The 21,849-nt window shown below is 37.9% G+C and overlaps 2 protein-coding genes across 2 annotated transcripts; one reads left to right on the top strand and one right to left on the bottom strand.

The window, feature by feature from the left end:
- Positions 1 to 10,855: 10,855 nt before the first annotated feature.
- LOC145279770 (uncharacterized) lies at positions 10,856 to 15,289 on the bottom strand. The gene has a single exon (XM_080131087.1). The coding sequence runs from the start codon at positions 12,698 to 12,700 to the stop codon at positions 10,934 to 10,936; it is 1,767 nt and encodes a 588-aa protein (XP_079987213.1). The 5' UTR covers positions 12,701 to 15,289; the 3' UTR covers positions 10,856 to 10,933.
- Positions 15,290 to 18,669: 3,380 nt separating this feature from the next.
- Positions 18,670 to 21,175, top strand: LOC145280280 (uncharacterized). The gene is made up of 2 exons (XM_080132053.1): positions 18,670 to 19,096; positions 20,367 to 21,175. Exons 1-2 carry the CDS (start codon positions 18,670 to 18,672, stop codon positions 21,173 to 21,175), a joined length of 1,236 nt encoding a protein of 411 aa, XP_079988179.1.
- The last annotated feature ends 674 nt before the right edge of the window (positions 21,176 to 21,849 follow it).

The raw sequence follows: 21,849 nt of genomic DNA, 5'->3' as shown, positions 1-21,849 counted from the left end.
TGGAACAAATGATCAAGACGCCTGAATAAACGTTAATTTATTGCTGATAGGAATCTTATAGCTTTGGAATTGGTGTGCACATTTCACAAAAATATTTGTATTAAAAAAAAAAAAGAATATTGCAATTTTCCTTGAAACAAAAATAATAAAAGTATGAAAACTACAAAAAAATATTGAAATTTTTCTCGACAAAAAAATGTAAAAGAAAACATAAACAGTATAAACTTTCACAAAAACGTTCACATATTTTTGCTAACAATTCTTGAAAGTTAAAAAAAATTATTAAAAATATTTATTAAACTTAATGTATTTTTTTTTTTGCTAATTTTTGTTTGATTTTTTTTATTAAATGTTGTTAATTATATTTCCCAGCATCTTTTATTTCACTCTACTTGTTCTAGCAGTTTTCGTCAGCTGTTGGTTGAGCCGGAACCAACATCACAGAAATCCAGATCAAACAATGCATGAGTACTCAATTCTCCATAACACGATCACTTCAATTCTCAAAAATTCTGACTGCATCAACTTTACTTTCTTGCCAAGATAGCACGCAATGTAAATAAAAATTGACAGCATTCCCATGAAATTCACATTGTCAGCACAACCTCTTAACTTTAAGGTGTTCCTACTGCTAACAAACACTCGACTCACTGTCCTTCCAAATTAAATTTTTAACACAAATTCTTTCATATGCAAATTAATGCTTTTATATGTACTTCGAAACATTTTATCCAAACTTCTACTAGTTCAAGTTCTTCAATATTGAATGAGAATCTTATTGGTGACACCATTTTGTTATCATGTTCAAGTTGCCTTGAACTAGACTGGTGCTGCTTTCTGTAGGCAGTCTAATTTTTGGATGATCGGCAAAGTTACGTGATGAATAATTGGAACTGCTACCAACAGCGTAGCTTGACATATTGTTGTAGTGTAAACATGCACTGGGCTGCATCTTTTAGTGGTGCATGCACACGACAGATGTCTATTCAGTGGAAAAGATGGTTGCACGGAAAATTGAAAAATCTCTGGTTGGAGTACAACTAACTAAGAGATGTTATTTTTCTGTTTGAAATAAAATAAGCACTTCATTAAGTAGGGTTCAGACAAAGAACAACCCACTTAAGAAAAGTAATGTCGAGATAATCTGCAGAGAAGCCCATTTGAATGGACACTAACTAGCTATTATTCTTAGTGGATATTTCTGAGTGGTTGAATGGTGACTAATAACAAAGGCCAAATTTCCAGTAAAGAGTGAAAAAATTCCAAGAGACGAAAAGAGGAAGCAGTTAGAGCTAGCCTTCCAAGGAATGCAACAGTCAGTCAGAGTAGGATGTTCAATGAGGTAGTTGGTTTTCAGTGGTTTCTTGTCTTGGGTTGGATTTGTGTGCGTTTTTTTTTTTCTTTGGCTAGGAAAAATGATCTCATTTTGAAAGTTCTATTCAACCTAAGAAAACGAGTACTATTTGTAATCTTAAAAACACAAATAAACACCTATTGTTTATAAATTAGATTTGTAGTTTTGCTTAAGATAAAAATTCTTGTAGCACTGAGTCAAGCGGCAACTTTTCACCAGGCACAACAAGCATAACGATCACGGTCAGTGAAGTGAATATATACATAAATGTTCATAGCAGTTTGTCAGACTCCTTACTAAGAGAAATAAAAAAATAAAATGTATGTAGTTTTTGTGGCTTTGTTAAGTATTAAATTAGCTGGCTCCCAGTTACTTAGGAAGTTCCATAAACATTAAATCATTTCTCTCTTATCAGGTTCATAAGAGTAGTGGTTGATGGGCAGAAATCAGAAGCTCTCAGTATTAATGCTGGAGTTACTCAGAGGTCCATCCTGGGCCCAACTCTCTTCCTGATCTACATTAATGATCTTCCAAATCAAATCCTTACATCATTCATAGAAATTTATGCTGATGACACTACTATCTATGGTAGCACATCTAAGACCATAAACAACCAAGGTCTCTCTGATTCTCTCTCCTCTGATCTTGAGCAAGTCGTACAATGGGGAAAGAGGTGGCTTGTTACTTTTAATGCATCTAAAACCAAGCTTCTATCTTTACATCATCAACGCTCTGATCCTCATCTGGCATCAATTGAAATGAATGGCTCTCGTCTTGGAGAGGCCTCATCTTTTGACAAGCTTCTGGACTTGACCTTTACTCCTGATCTTAAATGGAACACGTACATTAAATCCGCTACTAAGGCCGCTGGAAAAATGGTGAGATCCTTCTATCGATCCAATAGATATCTCACTGCTGATGCAATTCTCTATCTATATAAGAGCCAGGTACGTCCAAGGATGGAATACTGTTGCCACATTTGGGCAGGAGCTGCTAGAAAGAATTTATCCTGCCTTGATAGAGTTCAAAATAGACTGTAGCCTCGTAGGAGATGTCCTTTTCTCTTCCTTGCAACCTCTTTCCCATAGAAGAGATGTTGCGAGTTTGTCTTTGCTTTATTGTTATTTTCATGGAAAGTGCTCGGCTGAGCTCCAATCTATGCCCCCCCCTCGCCAGACTTTCACAAGAAACACTCGTCTAGTAGAAAACACTATCACTAATTTCCCCCACTCTTTATCTGTGCCTAAACCTAAACATAGATTCTATGAACAAAGCTTCTTTCTTAGAACTGCACGCCTGTGGAATTATCTTCCGTTTTCCTGCTTTCCAGCTGACTACAATATGGTTGTCTTCAAGTCTAACATAAACAAGTTTTTGATGAACCATTCCATATAAGTTAACAAATTTACCGAAGTTCCATGATTAACGATTACTATATTGTCCAATTTCTACTGTACACTTTTTAACCCTTATCCTCGAGTGAACTCTTGGCCTTGATAAGTGGTGATGCCCGTGTGTGTAAAAAAAAAAAAAAAGGCAGTATAGACTATAAGTTGCACTGCGGGATAGGTAAAGCTTCAGAAGCATTTAATAAGCTTTTCAAGATCTGAAAAAAACAAAAAATTTAGATCTAAATTAAGATTTTATAACGTCTTCTCCATATGGAAGTGAAACTTGGCATCTCAAAATCAGCCAAGAGAAGAAATTAGACGCATTTGACACAGGTGCCTTAGAAAAATTTAAGAGATCAAATAAAGCAATCAAGAAGTCAAAGATTGAACTAACCAACAAGTAACATCATTAATAATCTGCAAACAACCGCTAAGCCATCTCAGGCATACCTGATTAGCCCCAGAGAGAATTGCCAACCAAGTGCTACAATGGATCTGTGATGCAGAAAAAGGAGGAATACCAAAAATGAACTAAAAAAAAGCAAGAGAGATTTGATAGCAAAGGGAAGAAGTTGGAGGAATGCTGTGGATTTGGCTTCAGATCAAAAAACGATAGTATACTCTACTACATCATGCAGGATGCAGTATTTTCCAAGGCTAAGTCAGCAAAATATGAAATATTTCATTTAACTCAATGCTTTAAAAATATGTAGGTGTAGATTTTTTACACAATTGGCTGAAATAATTTATTTTTTTTATAAGACTCTTATTCAATCAAAAGTTGATATTTTTACAAAAAAAAAAAAAAAAAAAAAAAAAAACGTCCAGAGATCACTGGATCCCAATACAGGAAATATTTGGATTTTACCAGAGCCCTTTTAGCCAATCTGTGGCCCTAAAGTGTCAGACCAATCTGCTTTGGGTCTCCCTGTCAAAAACTGAAGTCTCCAATGGCATAGACCTAATACTACTTGTTCATCATGCCTTGGAGCCATTGGGTTTTTTACCTCAGTACCAAAATTAACAAAATCTAGGTTATTTCTGAAATGGCCTTTTCCCTGTAGGTTGCAGTATAATGCTGGACTTGTGCAGTTTTTTTAATTTTTAATTTTTTCTTTTTTTTTTATTCACGTTCACCCCTAAAACGGCATATCACCACTTGGACATAAGGGGCTATTTGGGACCATGCCTAGGAAAAATTAACAAGATGTTGGTTCACATTACATTTAAACTTTTGCATATAAGTACAGTCAGGTAAGCAGGAAGGGAATTCCAAGGTCTAACTATTAAAAGGAAGAAACTACTAGAGTAGAAAACTTTCTGGCATTTAGGGACCTCAATAATAAAGGGGTGAGATTTTGTTGTTAAGTAGGTTTGTTGGAGATATGTACGTTGAGGGGGCACAAATGCAATGAGTTCATCAGAGCACATTCCATTAAAATATTTGTAAAACAGGCACAGAGATGCAACATTGCGATGATGAAACAGGAGTTGGAGCTTAGTTGACAAAGTGGGTCTTATTAGATTGAAAACTCTTTTGGACCCTATCCAAGAGGGAGAGGCAGACCTGGTCGCCCCCCCCCTTCTGTCATTGATGAGGCATCTGTTCATCAAGTTGAGGCTGCCATTTTGGAAGAAGATCGGCGCATTACTATTCGCCAAATAGCCCAAGATGTCAAGATTAGTACAGAGTCTGTGGAAACTATCATTCATGACCATTTGCATATGCATAAGGTGTCTGCCAGATGGATTCCCAGGTTGCTCACATCATTCCAGAAGCAAGAACGCGTCGAGTGCTCGAGGATGAATTTGGAGATGTGCCAAGAAGATGAGTCAAAGTTTTGCAAAACACTGATTACACAGGATGAAACCTGGGTCTATCACTATGATCCAGAGACCAAAGCCCAGTCAATGCAGTGGAAGCACTTGAACTCACCACCTCCAAAGAAGGCAAGGGTGTAGCCCTCCGCTGGCAAGGTCATGCTCACAGTCTTCTGGAACCAGGACGTAGTAGTGATGACAGATTTTCTGGGAAAGGGTACCACAATTACAGGAGCCTATTATGCTTCATTTTAGAGGAAATTAAGGGAAGCTATCAAAATCAAGAGGTGAGGCAAGATCAGCAAAGGTACCCTCCTCCTGCAAGACAACGCTCTGGTCCACAACTCTCATGTCGCCAGATCAGAAGCACGGGCGTGTGGTTATGAAATTCTTCCCCATCCTCCCTACTCTCCTGACCTTGCACCCTCTGACTTTCACCTCTTCCCAGCCATGAAGTTGTTTTTGAAAGGAAAGCATTTCCCAGATAATGCAGCCTTGATTTCTGAAGTCACGTCATGGTTGGAGGACCACTCTGAGGTGTTCTACAAAAACGGTCTCCAGAGCTGCATCAAACGATGGGAGAAATGCATAACTCTGGGTGGTTCCTACGTAGAGAAAGACTAATAACTGTGCCAAGTTTTGTTGCTCTACTGCCATGGGAAGTGGGTCAGGGGCATTACTTATTGTACGCCTCTCGTGTATGCAAGTGAATGCTCAGATCCCATTAGCTTTGTCTTTCTGGTATTATAGGGCATTCAGACATGTGGACAACTTTTTATTTTATTTTTCTTACAAAAAATGAACCATAATATGCATATGACCACGTCTCAGTTTCTTTCCATTTTTTTTTGTTTACTCCATTTTTTTATATCAAATTTCAAGTCAGAAGATCAAAAATATTTTGGAGTATATAGGTTGAGAGTGGTCGTCACACACTTACACTCACTTTTATAGATATACTAGCGAGGGGTACCTGGCGTTGCCCGGGTGTTTTTCGGGCTATGTGAAAAAATAAACGAAAATGTGAAAAAAAAAACAGGTGCCCATGAAAAAAAAACGAAACCTTCACGACGTGCAGTTAGAAAATAGTAAAGTGTTTAAAAAAAAAAACAGGTGCACGTTTTTTGATTGACGTGACGGCGATAGGTATGCAGCAGTTAGCATTTTGTGCGGGACAGTTTTGAATGAGGTGAATAAATTGGTTTGTTTGTTTTTAAAAACCCGCTCCCTGTTCATTAGGAGGAGCGAAATGAAAACTACAGTCTGATATGACGAAGTCGACATTGAACAAACGTTACTTAGCTCTCTTGAGACAACTGACTTTCGGCCTGTTGTATTTATTTGCTTCTCCACTGAGCAAATTAGGCACAAGACCGTTTTTTAATGTGGAGATAGAGGGAGGGGGGAGGGAATGAGGGGACCAGCTCCCGAGAGGTGGGAAATGGGAGCTGGATAGTAACTGTTCGTCTGTAAGGTGATCCCTACATTGACCAAGGTCAGATATGTGGGGTTACCCCCACATATGGTCTTTGCTGGTCTTTGCTTGCAGCATCTATCGGAACAGATGGTATTTATTTGCTCCCCCACCGAGCAAATTAGGCACAAGGCCGATTTTTAATGTGAGGACTGAAGGGGAAATGGGGAACAACTCCCCGGGGAGTAGGGGAGCTGGATAGTGACAATTGGTATGAAGGGTTACCCCTACATTGACCAAGGTCTTATATGTGGGGTCGCCCCCACATATGGTCTTTGCTTGCAGTATCTGCCGGAACAGATGGTATTTATTTGCTCCCCCACCGAGCAAATTAGGCACAAGGCCAATTTTTAATGTGAAGAGTGAAGGGAGGGGGAAGGGAAAAAGGGGACCAGCTCCCGAGAGGTGGGAAATGGGAGCTGGTTAAAGGTCAGGCATGTGGGGCTTCCCCCACATCTTGTCTTTGCTAGTCATAGCTAATCATAGCTAGTCATAGCTTGCAGTATCTGCCGGAACAGATGGTGTTTATTTGCTCCCCCACTGAGCAAATTAGGCACAAGGCCGTATTTAATGTGAGGTAAAAACCAGCTCCCCTAAAAGTAGGCAAAAAGGGGGCACTCTGGTTACCAAAAATAATAATTGTCCCAGTATAGAGGGTTTCCCCTCCATTGACTGGTACAAATTATCTTAAGTGCAGCATCTGCCGGAAGATACTACACTTTGATCTTTTTCGCTTTTTTTTATACCGAAAACTGAATGTAACGCGTGCCGATGCAGGAAATGTCGAATAATTAACGTTTGAAAGTCAATAAAATTAAATAGACAGACGAGCTCCGTGGGTAACTCTGAGATATTACAATTTATAGATGATATAAAAAGTTTTAAGAAGTTGTGAACCGAGCAAGCGCTTCTCTGAAAGAAGCCTTTTGTGGACATCGACGAAAAGCGTACATACATACATACATACATTTTCGCTTTTATATATATAGATTAGCAGATTTACCCGGCATTGCCTGGTATTAAACGTAATATTTCAAAGAAAATTAAGTAAAAAACAGAAAGACTATATAACAAATTTCAAGTCTGTAGATAAAAAATTTGTTGGGAGAAGTGTGTGTGTGTGTGTGTGTGTGTGACACACACACAGTCTCACTTTTATTGATATATAGATGGATAGATAGATTTTTTTGGAGGGGGTAGTCGTTTGTTGGCTTCTCTGCTAAATCCCCATTATTTCCGTCAAAAAACAGAAAATTATCAGCCATATGAAAATCTGAACTGGAAACTGAGAACTGAAACGAAGTAAAGTTTTGTACTGAATTATAAAAAAATAATTTATTTATGAAAAGCAAAATAAAATATGTATAAAAATATTTTTTCAGAATATTTTTATAGATTTATTTCTTTAAAAGCAAACCACTTTTATTTTTTAACAATTCTTATGTTATGTCATTGAAAACAATTGAATAAATGTAAATTCTTATGACATGACTCAGCGTCGTTTAACCCCTAAAAAAATGAAAATCTACTCTTTTTCTTTTTTTTTTTTGCCTAATACGTTCACGCGGTCTTTTAAAGAATATGAAGGAAGAAATTTTGAAAAAAAATTTTTTTTAACATTTTAGAGTGGGGGATCACTTTCTAATATAAATTTAACGTAAAATGAGCACCCACTTCTTGATCACCTAACGTTTAACAGGACATATCACTCCTAGCATTTTTAAAAGTTTAGTGATTTTTATTGGCGAGGGAGGGGGAGAAAATTACATTTGGAACAAAAGAACAATAAATTTAAATATTTTTAGGGGGGAGGGATAATTAAATTTGAAACATAAAATAACACGATAAATTTAATTAATTTTTTTTTTTTGGTGGGAGGGGGTGTGGCATTAAATTTTTTCATGAGACTTTCACCTAACAATTTCATCCCAAAACATGACAAATTCATTTTTTTTTTTTCGGGGGAGGGGGGGGGGAGAGAATTATATTATAAACATAAAATAACGATACATTTCATTAAAAAAACTTTTTAATTAATTTTTGGTAAACGTGGCCTGGTAGACCAACACACAACCTACCTTTAAAAACTTGTTTTCAGGTGTGCTGAAAACGAATATTGTATTTAAAATTGAGGCTGAGAACTAGTTTTCACAATATTGCAAACATACTTTTCCACCTGTTTCATATAGTAATGTGACGTAGCGGCCATATTTATTTATGCAGCATGCAGAAACGGGTGTGGACGTGACAAAAATATGCGTGTACGCTTGTGGATAAAACAGTGGCCACCATTAGGTGTCAGAATTTTGAGGGAATTTTTGACACCCCTCACACAAAACTGCGAATAAAATATAAAAAACCTCGTAATTTCTCTTTTTAAAGTGGGTTGTTTATTTTCTTTATGGAATATACTTTCAAAATAAACTATTAAAGTTGTTTAAAAAATAATAGAAATATTATTTTAAAAAAAAACAGTGTTTACAAAGTGCCGGCGCATCTTCATACAGCCATTTTTTTTTACGTAATGAAATCAATTGAATTTGACGAGTTAAATATATTTCAGTTTTTAAACTTTAAAAATCTATCAAAATTTTTCTATTTGTTCAAGTTTTACGATATTTTCAGGGTCAATGTGAAATTTTGTTCTCTTTCCAATAAACCAAATATAATATTTTGGACAACTATTTTTTTTACCCCCCCCCATTTTGAAATGTCTATTAAAATTTTAATAATTAATTTATGTATCAAAGTTTTATATATCACAAATTGAAGATAAAAAATCAATAAATAATATATTGTAATTTAAAACAAAAAAAGAATAGTTTTTTTGGAAATTTACCTGTAAAGTCCAAAGTGTAAAACCATTTTTTTTTAAAAAACACGTTGAATTTTTTTTTAAGTGTTATGCTTAGAATGTCAAATAAATATGGGATGCTTACAACAATTTTTTCTATTTCATAAAATGTTTTGTTTTTTAGATATATAAAAAAACAAAAAATTCAGTCGATAAAGAAGTATTAAAATATATCAATCAAAAACTCATGTATTTCATTTATTTGAACAGTTTAAAAAAAAATGAGTTCGCGTTTGTTTTTTCATCCTTGTTTAAAAAAGTATTTTATTTAAAAAGGACATGGAATATAAGTATAAATATGGATAAATTCTTAACAATGAACAATTGAACTACTCATCGAATACTAGTTTTTATAGGTAAGTATTTTTTTTGGAATTTATATATTTTTTATAATTGAAGGAAGTAAAATTTTGTTGATTTTTTTTTTTTTAAATCTTAAGGAAAACCGATTTAAAAAAACAAATATTACATAATTTGCTATTAAACCTGTTATTTTTTTAAAATTTTGGTCTTTAAAATTAGGGTTTGAATTACATTTTTTAAGAATTTATAAGCTTCGAAAAACAGTAAGTCTAAATATTCCATTGTTTACCGCGAATTTACTGACGATTTCTGACACTGCTAGTGCTAGGCCACCATATATAACAAAGAATTACATTGCTTAATATCCGGAAAACAACTTATTTGCGGTAAACTTTAAATACGATGTTCATTTTCAGCACACATACCAGGCCACAATTATACATTTTTTTATTAAAATTTATTTATTTATTCTTTCTTTCCGGAAAAAAATGTTTATTTTATTCATTTATTTATTTATTTATTTATTATGTTCTTTTTTTCGGCTATTTTTAGTAATAAAAAAAAAAAAGAAAAAAAGATTAAGTCCTCATTATCTTGTAATTTCATGATATCCTCCCCCGTTTCTGTGCACTCACTGCATAAACAAATATGGCCGTTCTACATGAAAACACAGAAAAGTTTAAAAGTTCAATTTATCGGTTTGTTTTGTTTTAAATTTAATTCTCCCCCCTCCACACCAGAAAATATAATTAAATGAAATTTATCGTTATTTTGTTTCAAATATAATTCTTCCTCCCCCCCCCCGTACAAAAACAAAATCAAATTTTCATGTTTTTCTGCAACCCCCTCCCCCATCACCAAACTTTAAAAAACGGTAGGTGTGGCATGTCTCGTTGAACGCTATGTAGCCAAAAAATTGGGTGCTCATTTTACGTTAAATCTATATGGGAAAGTGATTCCCCACCCTAAATTTTTTTTTTTTTTTTTTTCATATTATTTTTAAAGGCCGTTTGAACGTATTAGGCAAAAAAAGTAGATTTTCATTTAGGGGTTAGACGACGCTGGGTCACGTCGTAAAAAATACCGGTTTTCGGGTATGTTGAAAACGAATATCACATTTAAATTTTGCACAGACAAGTAGTTTTCTGGATATTAAGACGTTTATTATCCAATGTAATCCCTTATGTTTTCATTGGCGACCATGTTTTTCACGACTGAACAAGTACTAATACGCATGCCTGTTAAAAAAAAAAATACCTCCTCCGTGTTAAGAATAGCGACGGCCACTGAAATTCATTAAGACATTGGAAAAAATGACTTAAAATCTAGAAAAAAAATACTTGTCTGTCACAACTTTGAATGTGATTAGTTTTCAGCGGACCCGAAAACCTGTGAAAGTCATCAATTTAAAGGTGAGTGTTGAGTTGCAAAGTAAAAATGCACCCAAGTTTCTGAGACAGAATAAAATAGAATTTTAATTAAAATATATATAAAATATTTCCTTTGTTTCTTTTTACTTCCGCTTTGTGTTTATCAGAAGTCTTGCCATGTTTGCCGGTGTACACCGAGGAAAAGTCCCTTCTGGTTACAAATTACGTAATTTCAGTTTAATTTTAAAGCTCTCTACATAAAAAAAAAAAAAAAAAAAAAAAAGTCTCTTTTTTTTTTTTTTTTTTTTCTTTTAATAAATCTCGCTTCTCTAAAACCGGAAGCCGTCATCAAGTAGACTGTTTATCTTATCCCGTTGAACAAGTAGATATGTAAATAATTTTCAGGTGTCTCTTGAACACACCCTGTATGTAATGTGTTGCATGCACGTTCGAATCTACGAAGTGAACCTCGCGCAAAGTGTTGGTGGAATTGGCGCAAAAGTTCTTGCTGAAGTTCAAAATCCCCTGAAGATATCCGTTGGCATAGAATTTGGCAAAAGCAGGAGAGAAAGAAAATGGTGGAAGTGCGACAGATTTTAATTTTAAAGAATTGGCCACACACAAAGTGTTGCTAACAGTTTGAGAAATCAGTTTTTCCAAATTTTTGTTCCCGTTGCATTTGATTATATCTTCCTCGGAAGCAGGTACCACTGCGTGAATGATGAATTTAAAGTCCAGGTTTCCCGCTTGCGTAATGTACGTATCCGACAATGCTAATTGGTTTACTTGACCACGAGATCTGAAGACTTTTTTGGTCGCAGCTGAAACAGCCGGTCCTGCTGCCTGGGTTATGTTTTGAGAAAGTTCCCCACTCGGCGGTAGATGTCCGTCAGTTGGGTTAACAATTCCTTCCACTTTTGTTGTGATTATATCAGCTGGGTAAACCGTTACAGCAAGTTTTTCTGGGGTTTTAAATTTACACCAGTGCATTTTTTCATGGTCCATGCCCTGAACAACAAAAGCATTTCCAATGTCAAACTGTTGCATCCTGTCGAAAATGAGCCGGAACTCAGGGTTCATGGAAAAGGCTAGATCGGATTTAACGCTAAAATGTTCAGGCAATAAGATATCCACGACCGCTTCGTTGGCAGCCGTACTCTTTTTAGACGCACAAATATATTCATAGTTGTTTTTAATTTTTAAGTTCGTCTCTAGATTTAAAATGTGTTGAGTTAACCCAGTAAGGCGTTTTTGGGCGATAGAAGATGATTTTAGGAGAGTTTTAAGTCGGGTATCGTACGCTTTTTCCAGGCTGGCCTTTCCGTCCGCGCGTTTTTTCTCCAATGATGCGATCATAGTATTAACAGTCTCATCTATTTGGAAAGCATTCTTCTCCTTGGTCAGCAAAAGATCCGTTTTGGCCTCTTCAATATTTTTTAACAACTGGTTCATTTCATCACGTCCGTTTTCAAATTTTACTCGTTGGATATGATCGGTGGTCATTTTCTCTTCGGCCAAAACATCAATCGACTTGATATTTCCGTGTGTCTGGCTGCACGCCGCGTGTTTCCCGTAAGTACATTTCAAACAGATAAATGTATCGCAGCTTAAACAAAATAAATCCAGTGTCGCGTTTTTGTGGGTGGGGCACATTGGATACTCGTCGCCGTCGCAAGAGTTCCGTGAAGTTGCACCAAGGGAGTCCTTGTCCAGCATAAGTCTATGTCCAGGAAATCCGATCGAATGCGTATTGGAACAATTTTCACACAAGTTTAGCTTACAAGTTTTACAGAAAGCAATCGCCTCGGTGCGATCATTAGTTTGATGTAAACATATTTCACAATCGTCTGCCGAGGAGTTATTTTTTTCTTTGTTTTGGGTGCTAAGGACTTCCATTAGCTCACAGACGACGTTCGCAACCGGGAATCCTGTGGCCCACGACGTCGGCTGTAGCGAAGTGTCAGGTGGGGTCGTTAACGACCTGCATACGGGGCAAGCGAACTCTTCTCCCATGCTGTTGTGATCTATGTGCCATTGTAGACATTTTGTACAAAAGTTGTGTAGACAAGGCAGACCTCGAGGTATTTCAAAGGGCTCAAGGCAGATAGGACACTCGATTCTTTTTTCGTCCATTGGTCCTAAACGGAAATGACGTCTAGTTGACTTCGCTAATATTTTTTACTTTCACTATTAGAGAAGTAGTAGCAGTAGTAGTACTTTTGTATTAGTATTTATTAAAAATGAAAAAAATTACCTTTTACGGTTATTTGATAAATAATTTGATACGTTTCTTTGTTGTGTTCTTTTCTTGTTTAACAGACCGTTACTAAAAAATAAAATAACAATTTATTGTTTTTAGTAACTTTTTCTTCCTAGCATATCAAGGTCGGTTCAATTATTCTGGGGAAAAAAAGCACGAGTGAAAATACCTTGACGGTACTTTATTACCATGTTTGGTAATAATGCAGTTTTTGTTTTAATTTTTTAGTTGTGTTTTTTGGGGTTTTTTTTTTTTTTGTATTTTTTCGCGAAATAAACACAAAATAAATGGAGTTCCACACATAAATTTAACGTAAAATAAAGGTGCATGTTTCCACCCTCAAAATCACCACTAATTCAGGTTTTCGGGGGAGCTGAAAACGAAAACAACGTTTAAAATTCCAGGAAACAAGTAGTTTCAAAACTATAAAGAACTTATAGTTTTAAAGTGTGAGATTACTTTTCTATATTAATTTAACGTAAAATGAGCACTCACTTTCTGACCACATTTTTTTGTTGGAGGGGAGAGGGTCAACTAAAAATGAACACAATTTAACGTAAAATGAGTAATTGTGGCCTGGTAGACCAATATATAACCTACCTGAAAAATATGCGCGCTTGCGCGTACAACAATGACCACTACTTACAACATAAAGAATTACATTGATTAATATCCGGATAACTACTTATTTGCGGAGAATTTAAATGCGATATTCGTTTTCAGCACACCCGAAAACCGTATACGAACAAGTTTTTAAGGTAGGTTTTGTGTTGGTCAACCAGGCCACAATTACCATATAAACGTCCAACTAAAAAAATTACCAGACTCCCCCCCCCCTTAAAAAATGGTCATAAAGTGGATGCTCATTTTACGTTAAATTAATATAGAAAAGTGATCCCCCAATTTTGGAAACTATAATTTCTTCGTATCTTGGAAACTACTTGTTTCCTGGAATTTTAAATGTTATTTTCGTTTTCAGCACTTCCGAAAACCTTTAATAATGGTAATTTTAAAGTATTTTTTTAGGGTGGAAAGATGCTGCACTTTTACCAAATGATTACCCATTTCTGTACTATTATCTAACCGGATAGCGTTTTAGGAACATGTAACCAGAAATTTGGAAGTTTTAAGGGAGATAAATTGTGTAGTGTGTGTGTGTGTTCGCACATGTGCATTATTTTGGAGTGGAGAGACTTTTTCATGCTAAAAAAGTTAGTAATAAAAAAAATAGCTAATTACTTTTCATAATTAAAAAAAATAGTTATTATTTGCAAAAGATGATTTTTTTTTTCCAAAAGAATCTAAGAAACAAAATGAATAAAAAAATTCTAATGCAATTTTCCATGACGTGTATGGAAAACTTAGCGAAAAAAAAAAAAAAAACTCCTTTAAACTTACCAATAATCTTAAATTCTAATTGCAACAGACCATTAGGAGTGCTAACAGACTCCATATCAGAAAATCACGTGTTCATATCACGTCGGGGTCACCATTTTAGTGATTATCACCACCCCTAATAAAATAAGATGTGCTGATAAGCAGTTTCCTAAAAACCCTTCCTTAGGAACATCATGAAACCTATTACTAAAACTAAGTCCGGGTTGTAACTCACATCCCCCTCCAAAAAAACCCTAAGTTTGGATGGCAATATACTCTCCCAAATAAACTTCTCTTAAACTGCCACTAACACTAAGACCATGTTGTAACAGACCCCTTCCAGAACCCTCTTTTAAACCTGCCACTAGTCTTAAGTCTGAGTGGCAACATATCCCCTTAAAAATATAAATAGTTGCATGTTGTTTAATGCTATCTTTTCGCAAAGTGGGGGATCATTTTATTTTAAACTGGTCCTTTCACTCTAAGATCAAAATTGTTTTGCTGTTTTACTTTTATTGCTACGATTTTCAGGATGTTTACACGTAATCGCCCCCCCCCCCCAAAAAAAAAGTGAATCTCATTTTAGGAGAGGGAATAATTAGTCCTCATCTATATAATAATAGTGAATGTACGTGCATCTGGCCCAATTGACAATATGAAAAAGAGAACGTTGGCAGAGATGAAAGAATAAGCTGATGAGAGAAAAAAAAGTTACTAAACAAGAAACAATGCAATATTTAGAGCAACAGCATAACTTTCTTTTTTGAATTAATTCTTTTTCCCTTTTTTTAAATTTTGAATACAGTTTGGTTCCAGTATAAATCATGTTCTTTATTTTTCTCCTTTTTATTGCTTCTTATTTAAAGTTTTCTAATGCTTTAAAACAAATTTTTTGCATGCACTTGCGCATACAATAATGGCCACCACTTATGATGTAAGGAATTACATTGCTTAATATCTTGAAAGCTATTTTGTGGAAAAGTTAAATGTGATATTCGTTTCAGTATACCCAAATATCTTTAAAAGTCATCATTTTAAAGTTGATTGTTAAGGTGGAAAGTAAATAAAATATTTACAAAAAAAAAAAAAAACACAATCGCATATTTCCTCATACAATTGAGTTCCATTTTTAAAGTCCTCGGAAGTAAGCGGAATAAATTACTTTGAAGACCTCTAAAAATTATGTTCCTTTACTCAATCTGAAAATCCTATTAATATTACATTTGTTTACTTAATCTATTACGATCCTTACAACTATACGAGGGGCGTGCAAGAAGTAACAGCCCTGACCCACTTCCAGTTCTCTGATCTAGCTAAAATTTTGCATGTGCAATCATTTATATCTCTACGGGTTATGTGGCAAATTAAAGCTCTGAACTAATTATGGTTTCTGTTTTACAGGTGTTTGAACTGAGTCAGGTGTGAAATGGAGCTTGTTGAATGTCGAGCAGTGATCCGGTTTTTGTATTTGAAAGGACGCACACCATAGGAGACTTTTGATGAAATGAAAGAAACTTATGGTGATAATGCCCCATCATATGACCTTGTAAAACGCTGGCATCATGAATTCAAACATGGCCGGAACTCTGTGGAAACAGCTCCCAGACCTGGTCGCCCCCCCCCCCTTCTACCATTGATGAGGCATCTGTTCGTCAAGTTGAGGCTGCCATTTTGGAAGAAGATCGGCGCATTACTATTCGCCAAATAGCCCAAGTTGTCAAGATTAGTACAGGGTCTGTGGAAACTATCATTCATGACCATTTGAATATGCATAAGGTGTCTGCTAGATGGATTCCCAGGTTGCTCACATCATTCCAGAAGCAAGAACGTGTCTAGTGCTCGAGGATGAATTTGGAGATGTGCCAAGAAGATGAGTCAAAGTTTTTTCAAAACACTGATTACACAGGATGAAACCTGGGTCCATCACTATGATCCAGAGACCAAAGCCCAGTCAATGCAGTGGAAGCACTTGAACTCACCACCTCCAAAGAAGGTAAGGATGCAGCCCTCTGCTGCCAAGGTCATGCTCACAGTCTTCTGGAACCAGGACGGAGTAGTGATGACAGATTTCCTGGCAAAGGGTACCACAATTACAGGAGCCTATTATGCTTCACTTTTGAGGAAATTAAGAGAAGCTATCAAAATCAAGAGGCAGGGCAAGATCAGCAAAGGTAACCTCCTCCTGCAAGACAATGCTCCGGTCCACAACTCGCATGTCGCCAGATCAGAAGCACAAGCATGTGGTTATGAAATCCTCCCTTATCCTCCCTACTCTCCTGACCTTGCCCTCTCTGACTTTCACCTCTTCCCAGCCATGAAGTCTCCAGAGCTGCATCAAACGATGGGAGAAATGCATAACTCTGGGTGGTTCCTATGTAGAGAAAGACTAATAACTGTGCCAAGTTTCGTTGTTCTACTGCTATGGGAAGTGGGTCAGGGGAATTATTTGTTGCATGCCCATCGTATTAGGTTCAATTATGTTAATTACGTTTATTTTCTTAAATTTATTCTTAGTGAAAAATCCATTTTTATCTATGTTAAGTAAACATTTATTTTATTTTCCATATTGAATTTAGCTATATGTGAAAAATTCACATTTTTGGAACAAGAGTAGAGAGCAAAAGAGTACAAGCTTATCAAGCAGCAAGAGCACAAGAAAATGTTGAATCTGTACAAATAAACCGTGAAAGTTTGAGGTGATGATCGTTCAAACCATTTTGTGCTACTAGCAGCAATCTGGAGAGGCAGAAATCAGTATTAAATGAGACGAGAATGAACAAGGATAAGAAAAGTAAGGGACAGTGTCTTCAGTGGGACTCGGTAGTGGTAGAGAGAAAAATCAGTTGGAAGGACATCTTGAACTGAGAAACAGCTAGAATTTCTTTTCTGATAAAATCCACATATGACGTATTGCCATCACCTGCAAATCTAAAGCGCTAGAAACAGAGTCGAGATGAAATGTGTAAATGTGCACAGAAAGGTACGGTGAAGCATATCCTCTCTCACTGCCCTCTAGGATTGGACCGACAAACCTGAAGGCATAATCGGATGCTCAAAGTTGTGGAGGACGGATTCCAAAAGAAGATAAACGATACAAACAAACGAAAAGGTGAAAAGATTAGACAGCTGGAAAGAATTAACTTTGTTAAACAAGGGAAACAACCTTGGGTAAAGAACAGAAAGAGAATGGAAACTGGCAACAGATGGCAGGGTTTGTGGAAGTTAGCTGTTGACCTGGTGAAGAAAATATTATCCGCTGTGTCATGCGGAAGGTGATTCTTCATAGTTTGTTATCTGCAACTTAGACAAAAAGAAACACCCAATGGGAGAAAAGAAAAAGAAAGAAAAACAACTTGAAAGAATGATTTTTATTAAGTAGAAAGTCTTGATAGGAAAAGTCTATAATCAGTTGGCTGCCAAGAGTTGTTCATCTGGCTTACAAGTTCTTGTATAATAACATTTTCGAAAGGGTAGAGCTGGTAGAGAGGGAGAAAGAGAGAGGGGGATTCACTTACTGAAATCAGTTCACAGTTTGTATTAATCCTTTACAGAAAGAGTATGATTTCCCTTTTTAGTCTGAGTTCTATTAGAAACAATAATCTTTATCTCCTTGTTTTAAACGTGTCCATTCTCCATTAGATCCGTTAGCTCCATTAGTTATAGTTATTCCTTGGAGATATTTTTGTAAGCACAATCAATAGACAAATAATTCTTCGGTAATTTTCCCTTATAAAGAAAGGCGATATACAGTTCACATTTCTGAGTAGATATCCAATACTGAGGTTTCAGGTAGCTAGATACCTCCACAACATATCCTGAATTTCCCTTTGATCTTGAGATATTTAATTTCTGTAGATTAATCGCATATTTCAACTGTTTTAAAGTCCAGTTAAGACTAAAAAGATGGTTCTCTTTCAAATTTCCTGTCTTAAATTCGTCCAAGACACATTCCAAAAGTTAGATAACTTGAGTTAGAAGTCCTTTTATTTTCTAGAAGAATCATCAATTCTTTCCTTTCAACTATTTTACTGTCTAGTCAAGACAGAAAAACTGTTTACAAACCATTAAACCATTTTCTTTGCCTGAGATCTCGATTAAACATGTCATTAACCTTTGTAATACTCACCAGTGTAGCAAGCATCCACGTATTTGTGCATTGCATGGATGTGTGTGCGAGTGGTGGCGTGACAGAAGAGGGGTGGACTTGCTGCAGGGAAGTGTTGGGTGGGAAAAGAGAAAAAAGATGGCACCTGGTGTTTTATAAAGTGTGGTCCTGCGAGATCATGAGAAAACAGAGGGCACACATGCAAATGAGACAGGGTGAAAAACTGCATAAAAATCAAGCTTGAGTGAAAGGAAGTGACAGTGTCGTTTACAGTCACAAGGTTATTGTGTTACTATTGCGAGCGTTGGTGACGATTGAAGTTGAATTCGATACAATCTATTTCGGCTATTGCTGTGAAAAATGACCGACTCAAAATTTGATCTGAAACTGATTCCAGAGTTTAATGAGTCCATATCTGTCGTTGACTGGGTTTGGAGGGTCGAGTTGACCTGCAATCTCTGTGAGGTAAGGAGAATGCAAACTGTGATTCCCCTGAGATTGGTTGGGGGTGCTCTGAGTGTGTATCAGCAACTTAGCGCCACCGAGAAGGCTGATGTGACCACTATAAAAAATGCGCTGTACAAGGCATTTGAAATGGATCCTTGCACGGCTTATGAAAGATTCGTCTCTAGGAAACTCATGCCGGGAGAAACCATGGATGTGTTCTTTGCGGAATTGAAGAAACTTGCTGTGCCGTTTGGCAATGGAGTGTCAGAGAGGACATTGGCATATGCATTTATGGCCAGCCTTCCCACCCGTGTTAAGCAATTGTTGAGAGCCTCTACCAGTGTGTCCACAACGCCTATGGAGCACTTGATGGAATGCGCTCGGGCTATCATCAGAGATGAGGAGGACCTGGGGGAACCAGTTGTGATGGCGACAAAGGCAGCCCAGAACGAGGCTGGGGAGATTCCCAGTCTGAGCCCTGCGACTAATGGAAGATGTTACCGCTGTGGTCGGCGAGGTCATTTTGCGAGAAGCTGCACTGACAAAGAGCAGGGTGACTGCGCTGTTTCCAATGTGGCGGCATAGGGCATCTAGCCCAAAACTGCAGGATGTCAGCGCCGCCCTGCTCCCAGACAAGATCTAAGTGACGCGCAACCTACGATAATTGTGTACGTGAACCGTGCCCTTCTCAGCTCTTCTTGACTCCGGCTGCTCACATACAATTATGAGTGCCAGATTGTGTCGGACCTGGACTAAAAGGAACATTAAAGTCAGCACAATAGGCGGCGAGACACAAGCATGCTGTGGAGCTGGAACCGTGAAGGTCCACACAGACTCTGGTATGGCCGCGGAAATTAATGTTGGTGATGCGAGAGGATTTGCTGGGGTTCGATGTACTGCTAGGCTACGATGCTATCAACGCACTGGGTAGAGTGATCATCGAAAGAGACGGGAACATGCACTTTTTAAAAAACCCGGTGTGTGCTGCAATCCACATCGATCACCCTGACTTTAAGGTGGGCTATGACTATAGCCAGCAGGGCTGGACTGCGTCATGGAAGTGGATTGAGGGAAGGGCACCAACCGAATTAAAGAATCGCATCGCAGAATACCCTATACCTGACAAGGCTCATGATGAGTACGAGCAAGAGCTTAGGCATGGATCCGAGATGGAGGATTGATCCCCTACCCCGAGAAGCTTGGTCCGCCCAAGGGTCTGATATCCTTAATGGCATAACAAAAGTAAGATCAGTGCTGGATTATCGTGAGCTCAACTAGTACATTGAGGCTTACACTGCCGATGCTGACGTATGTGCCAGCAAACCGAGGGAATGGCGTCAGAAGGGCTCCAATGTGTCAATAGTAGACCTGCGGAAGGCCTATTTGCAGATGTGAGTAGATGAGATGCTGTGGCCGTTCCAGACAGTGTGGTTTTGGGGTCAGAGGTACTGCCTAACACGACTCGGCTTTGGTCTTAATGTGGCACCGCAGATCATGAAGACCATTGTGAATGCGGTGTTGTCTCAAGAAAAGACCATTGAGGACGCAACATCAGCCTACATTGACGATGTGTACATCAATGAGAATATAAAATCTGCATCGTGTGTCAGGGAAAAATTGGCTCTGTTTGGTCTGCAGTGCAAGAATCTTGAGGGATGGAGCGCGCATATTGGGGTTAGACGTCTATGAGGAAGATGGCACTCTACGATGGAGGCATGGCAGTGGGATTTCAGGCATCCCTGACATTGTTACGAGGTGGACTGTTTTTTCCTGGTGTGGGAAACTTGTTGGATACTTACCAGCCTGTGGCCGGCTCCATGTAGTTGTGGGTATCATCAAACGCAGAGCGAATTTGGTAACCACAGGTTGGGACGATGTGCTTGACAATGCTCTTCTAACTCTGATGGTAACTGAGACCCTGGAGAGAGTCAACAAGGAGGGCCCTGCCCATGGAAAATGGTGCATTGATGCAGACCACGTAAATGTGTGGGTCGACGCTAGTCCATTGGCATTGGGAGTCGCATTAGAGCAAGGAGGGAATGTGTTTGAAGACGCATGTTGGCTGCGACCCGTGAATGATGCTCAGCACATCAACTTAGCAGAGCTGGACACTGTTGTAAAGGGAATAAATCTCGCACTGCAATGGCAATCGAAGAAACTGCACCTGTACATGGATTTTCTCTGCGTCTACCACTGGGTATCTGACACGCTTTCAGGATGGACAAGAATCCACACTAAGGCAGCCAGTGAGATGTTGATCCAGCAAAGGTTAAACATGCTGAAGAGTCTGGTCTCTGAGTGTGGACTATCAGTGGGGGTAACGCTGGTAACATCACATTGTAATTGTGCCGATCAACTAACCCGTGTACCTCACAGATGGTATGGAGTCGTGAAGATAGGTGTGGAGCACACTGCTTGATCTTGCACAGTTTCAATTGGCGCGATTAGCCCATATCAAATACAGAAGATTAATACACAGAGCAAACATCCAGGTGTCAAGAGAACAGTATATTTTGCAAGGCATGTGGACCCAGCAGTGACAAAGGCAGATTGTCAGGTATTGTGAGGCATGTCAGTCTATTGATCCTGCACCAGAGCAATGGCGAAAAGGACGATTGGACATCAAGAAGGTGTGGCAGCAGGTGGCGATGGACATTACCCATTACAGTGGTAAGCCTTTTCTAACTCTTATCGATTGTGGATTCACACGTTTTGTGGTATGGCGACACATGATTAGACAGGACTCGGCAAGTGTTGTTCGCATCTTGCCATCCATCTTTTTTGAGCGGGGTGTGCCAGAAGAGATCTGGGCAGATAACGATGCTGCTTTTTGCAGCCAACAAGTTTGGCAGCTGTTAGATGAATGGGGTGTCCGACTATGGCTGCGATGTGCAATTCAGGGAATGGCATTGCTGAGAGGAGCCATCGTAGCATTAAGAGAATTGCTGCCAGAAAGCAATGTACCATTACGGAGGCCACATATTGGCATAATATCATGCCAAAGGATGGGAAATTACCTACAACAGCACCGGCCAATGCCATATACACATATCGTGTTAGACTAAAGGGAATTGATGCCAAATATGAGGTAGG

The sequence above is a fragment of the Euprymna scolopes genome, chromosome 7 (genome assembly GCF_053919585.1).
Source record: "Euprymna scolopes isolate OS-2025 chromosome 7, ASM5391958v1, whole genome shotgun sequence".
In the NCBI taxonomy this organism is placed as follows: Eukaryota; Metazoa; Mollusca; class Cephalopoda; order Sepiida; family Sepiolidae; genus Euprymna; species Euprymna scolopes.
This window is presented reverse-complemented; position numbering and strand designations above follow the sequence as displayed.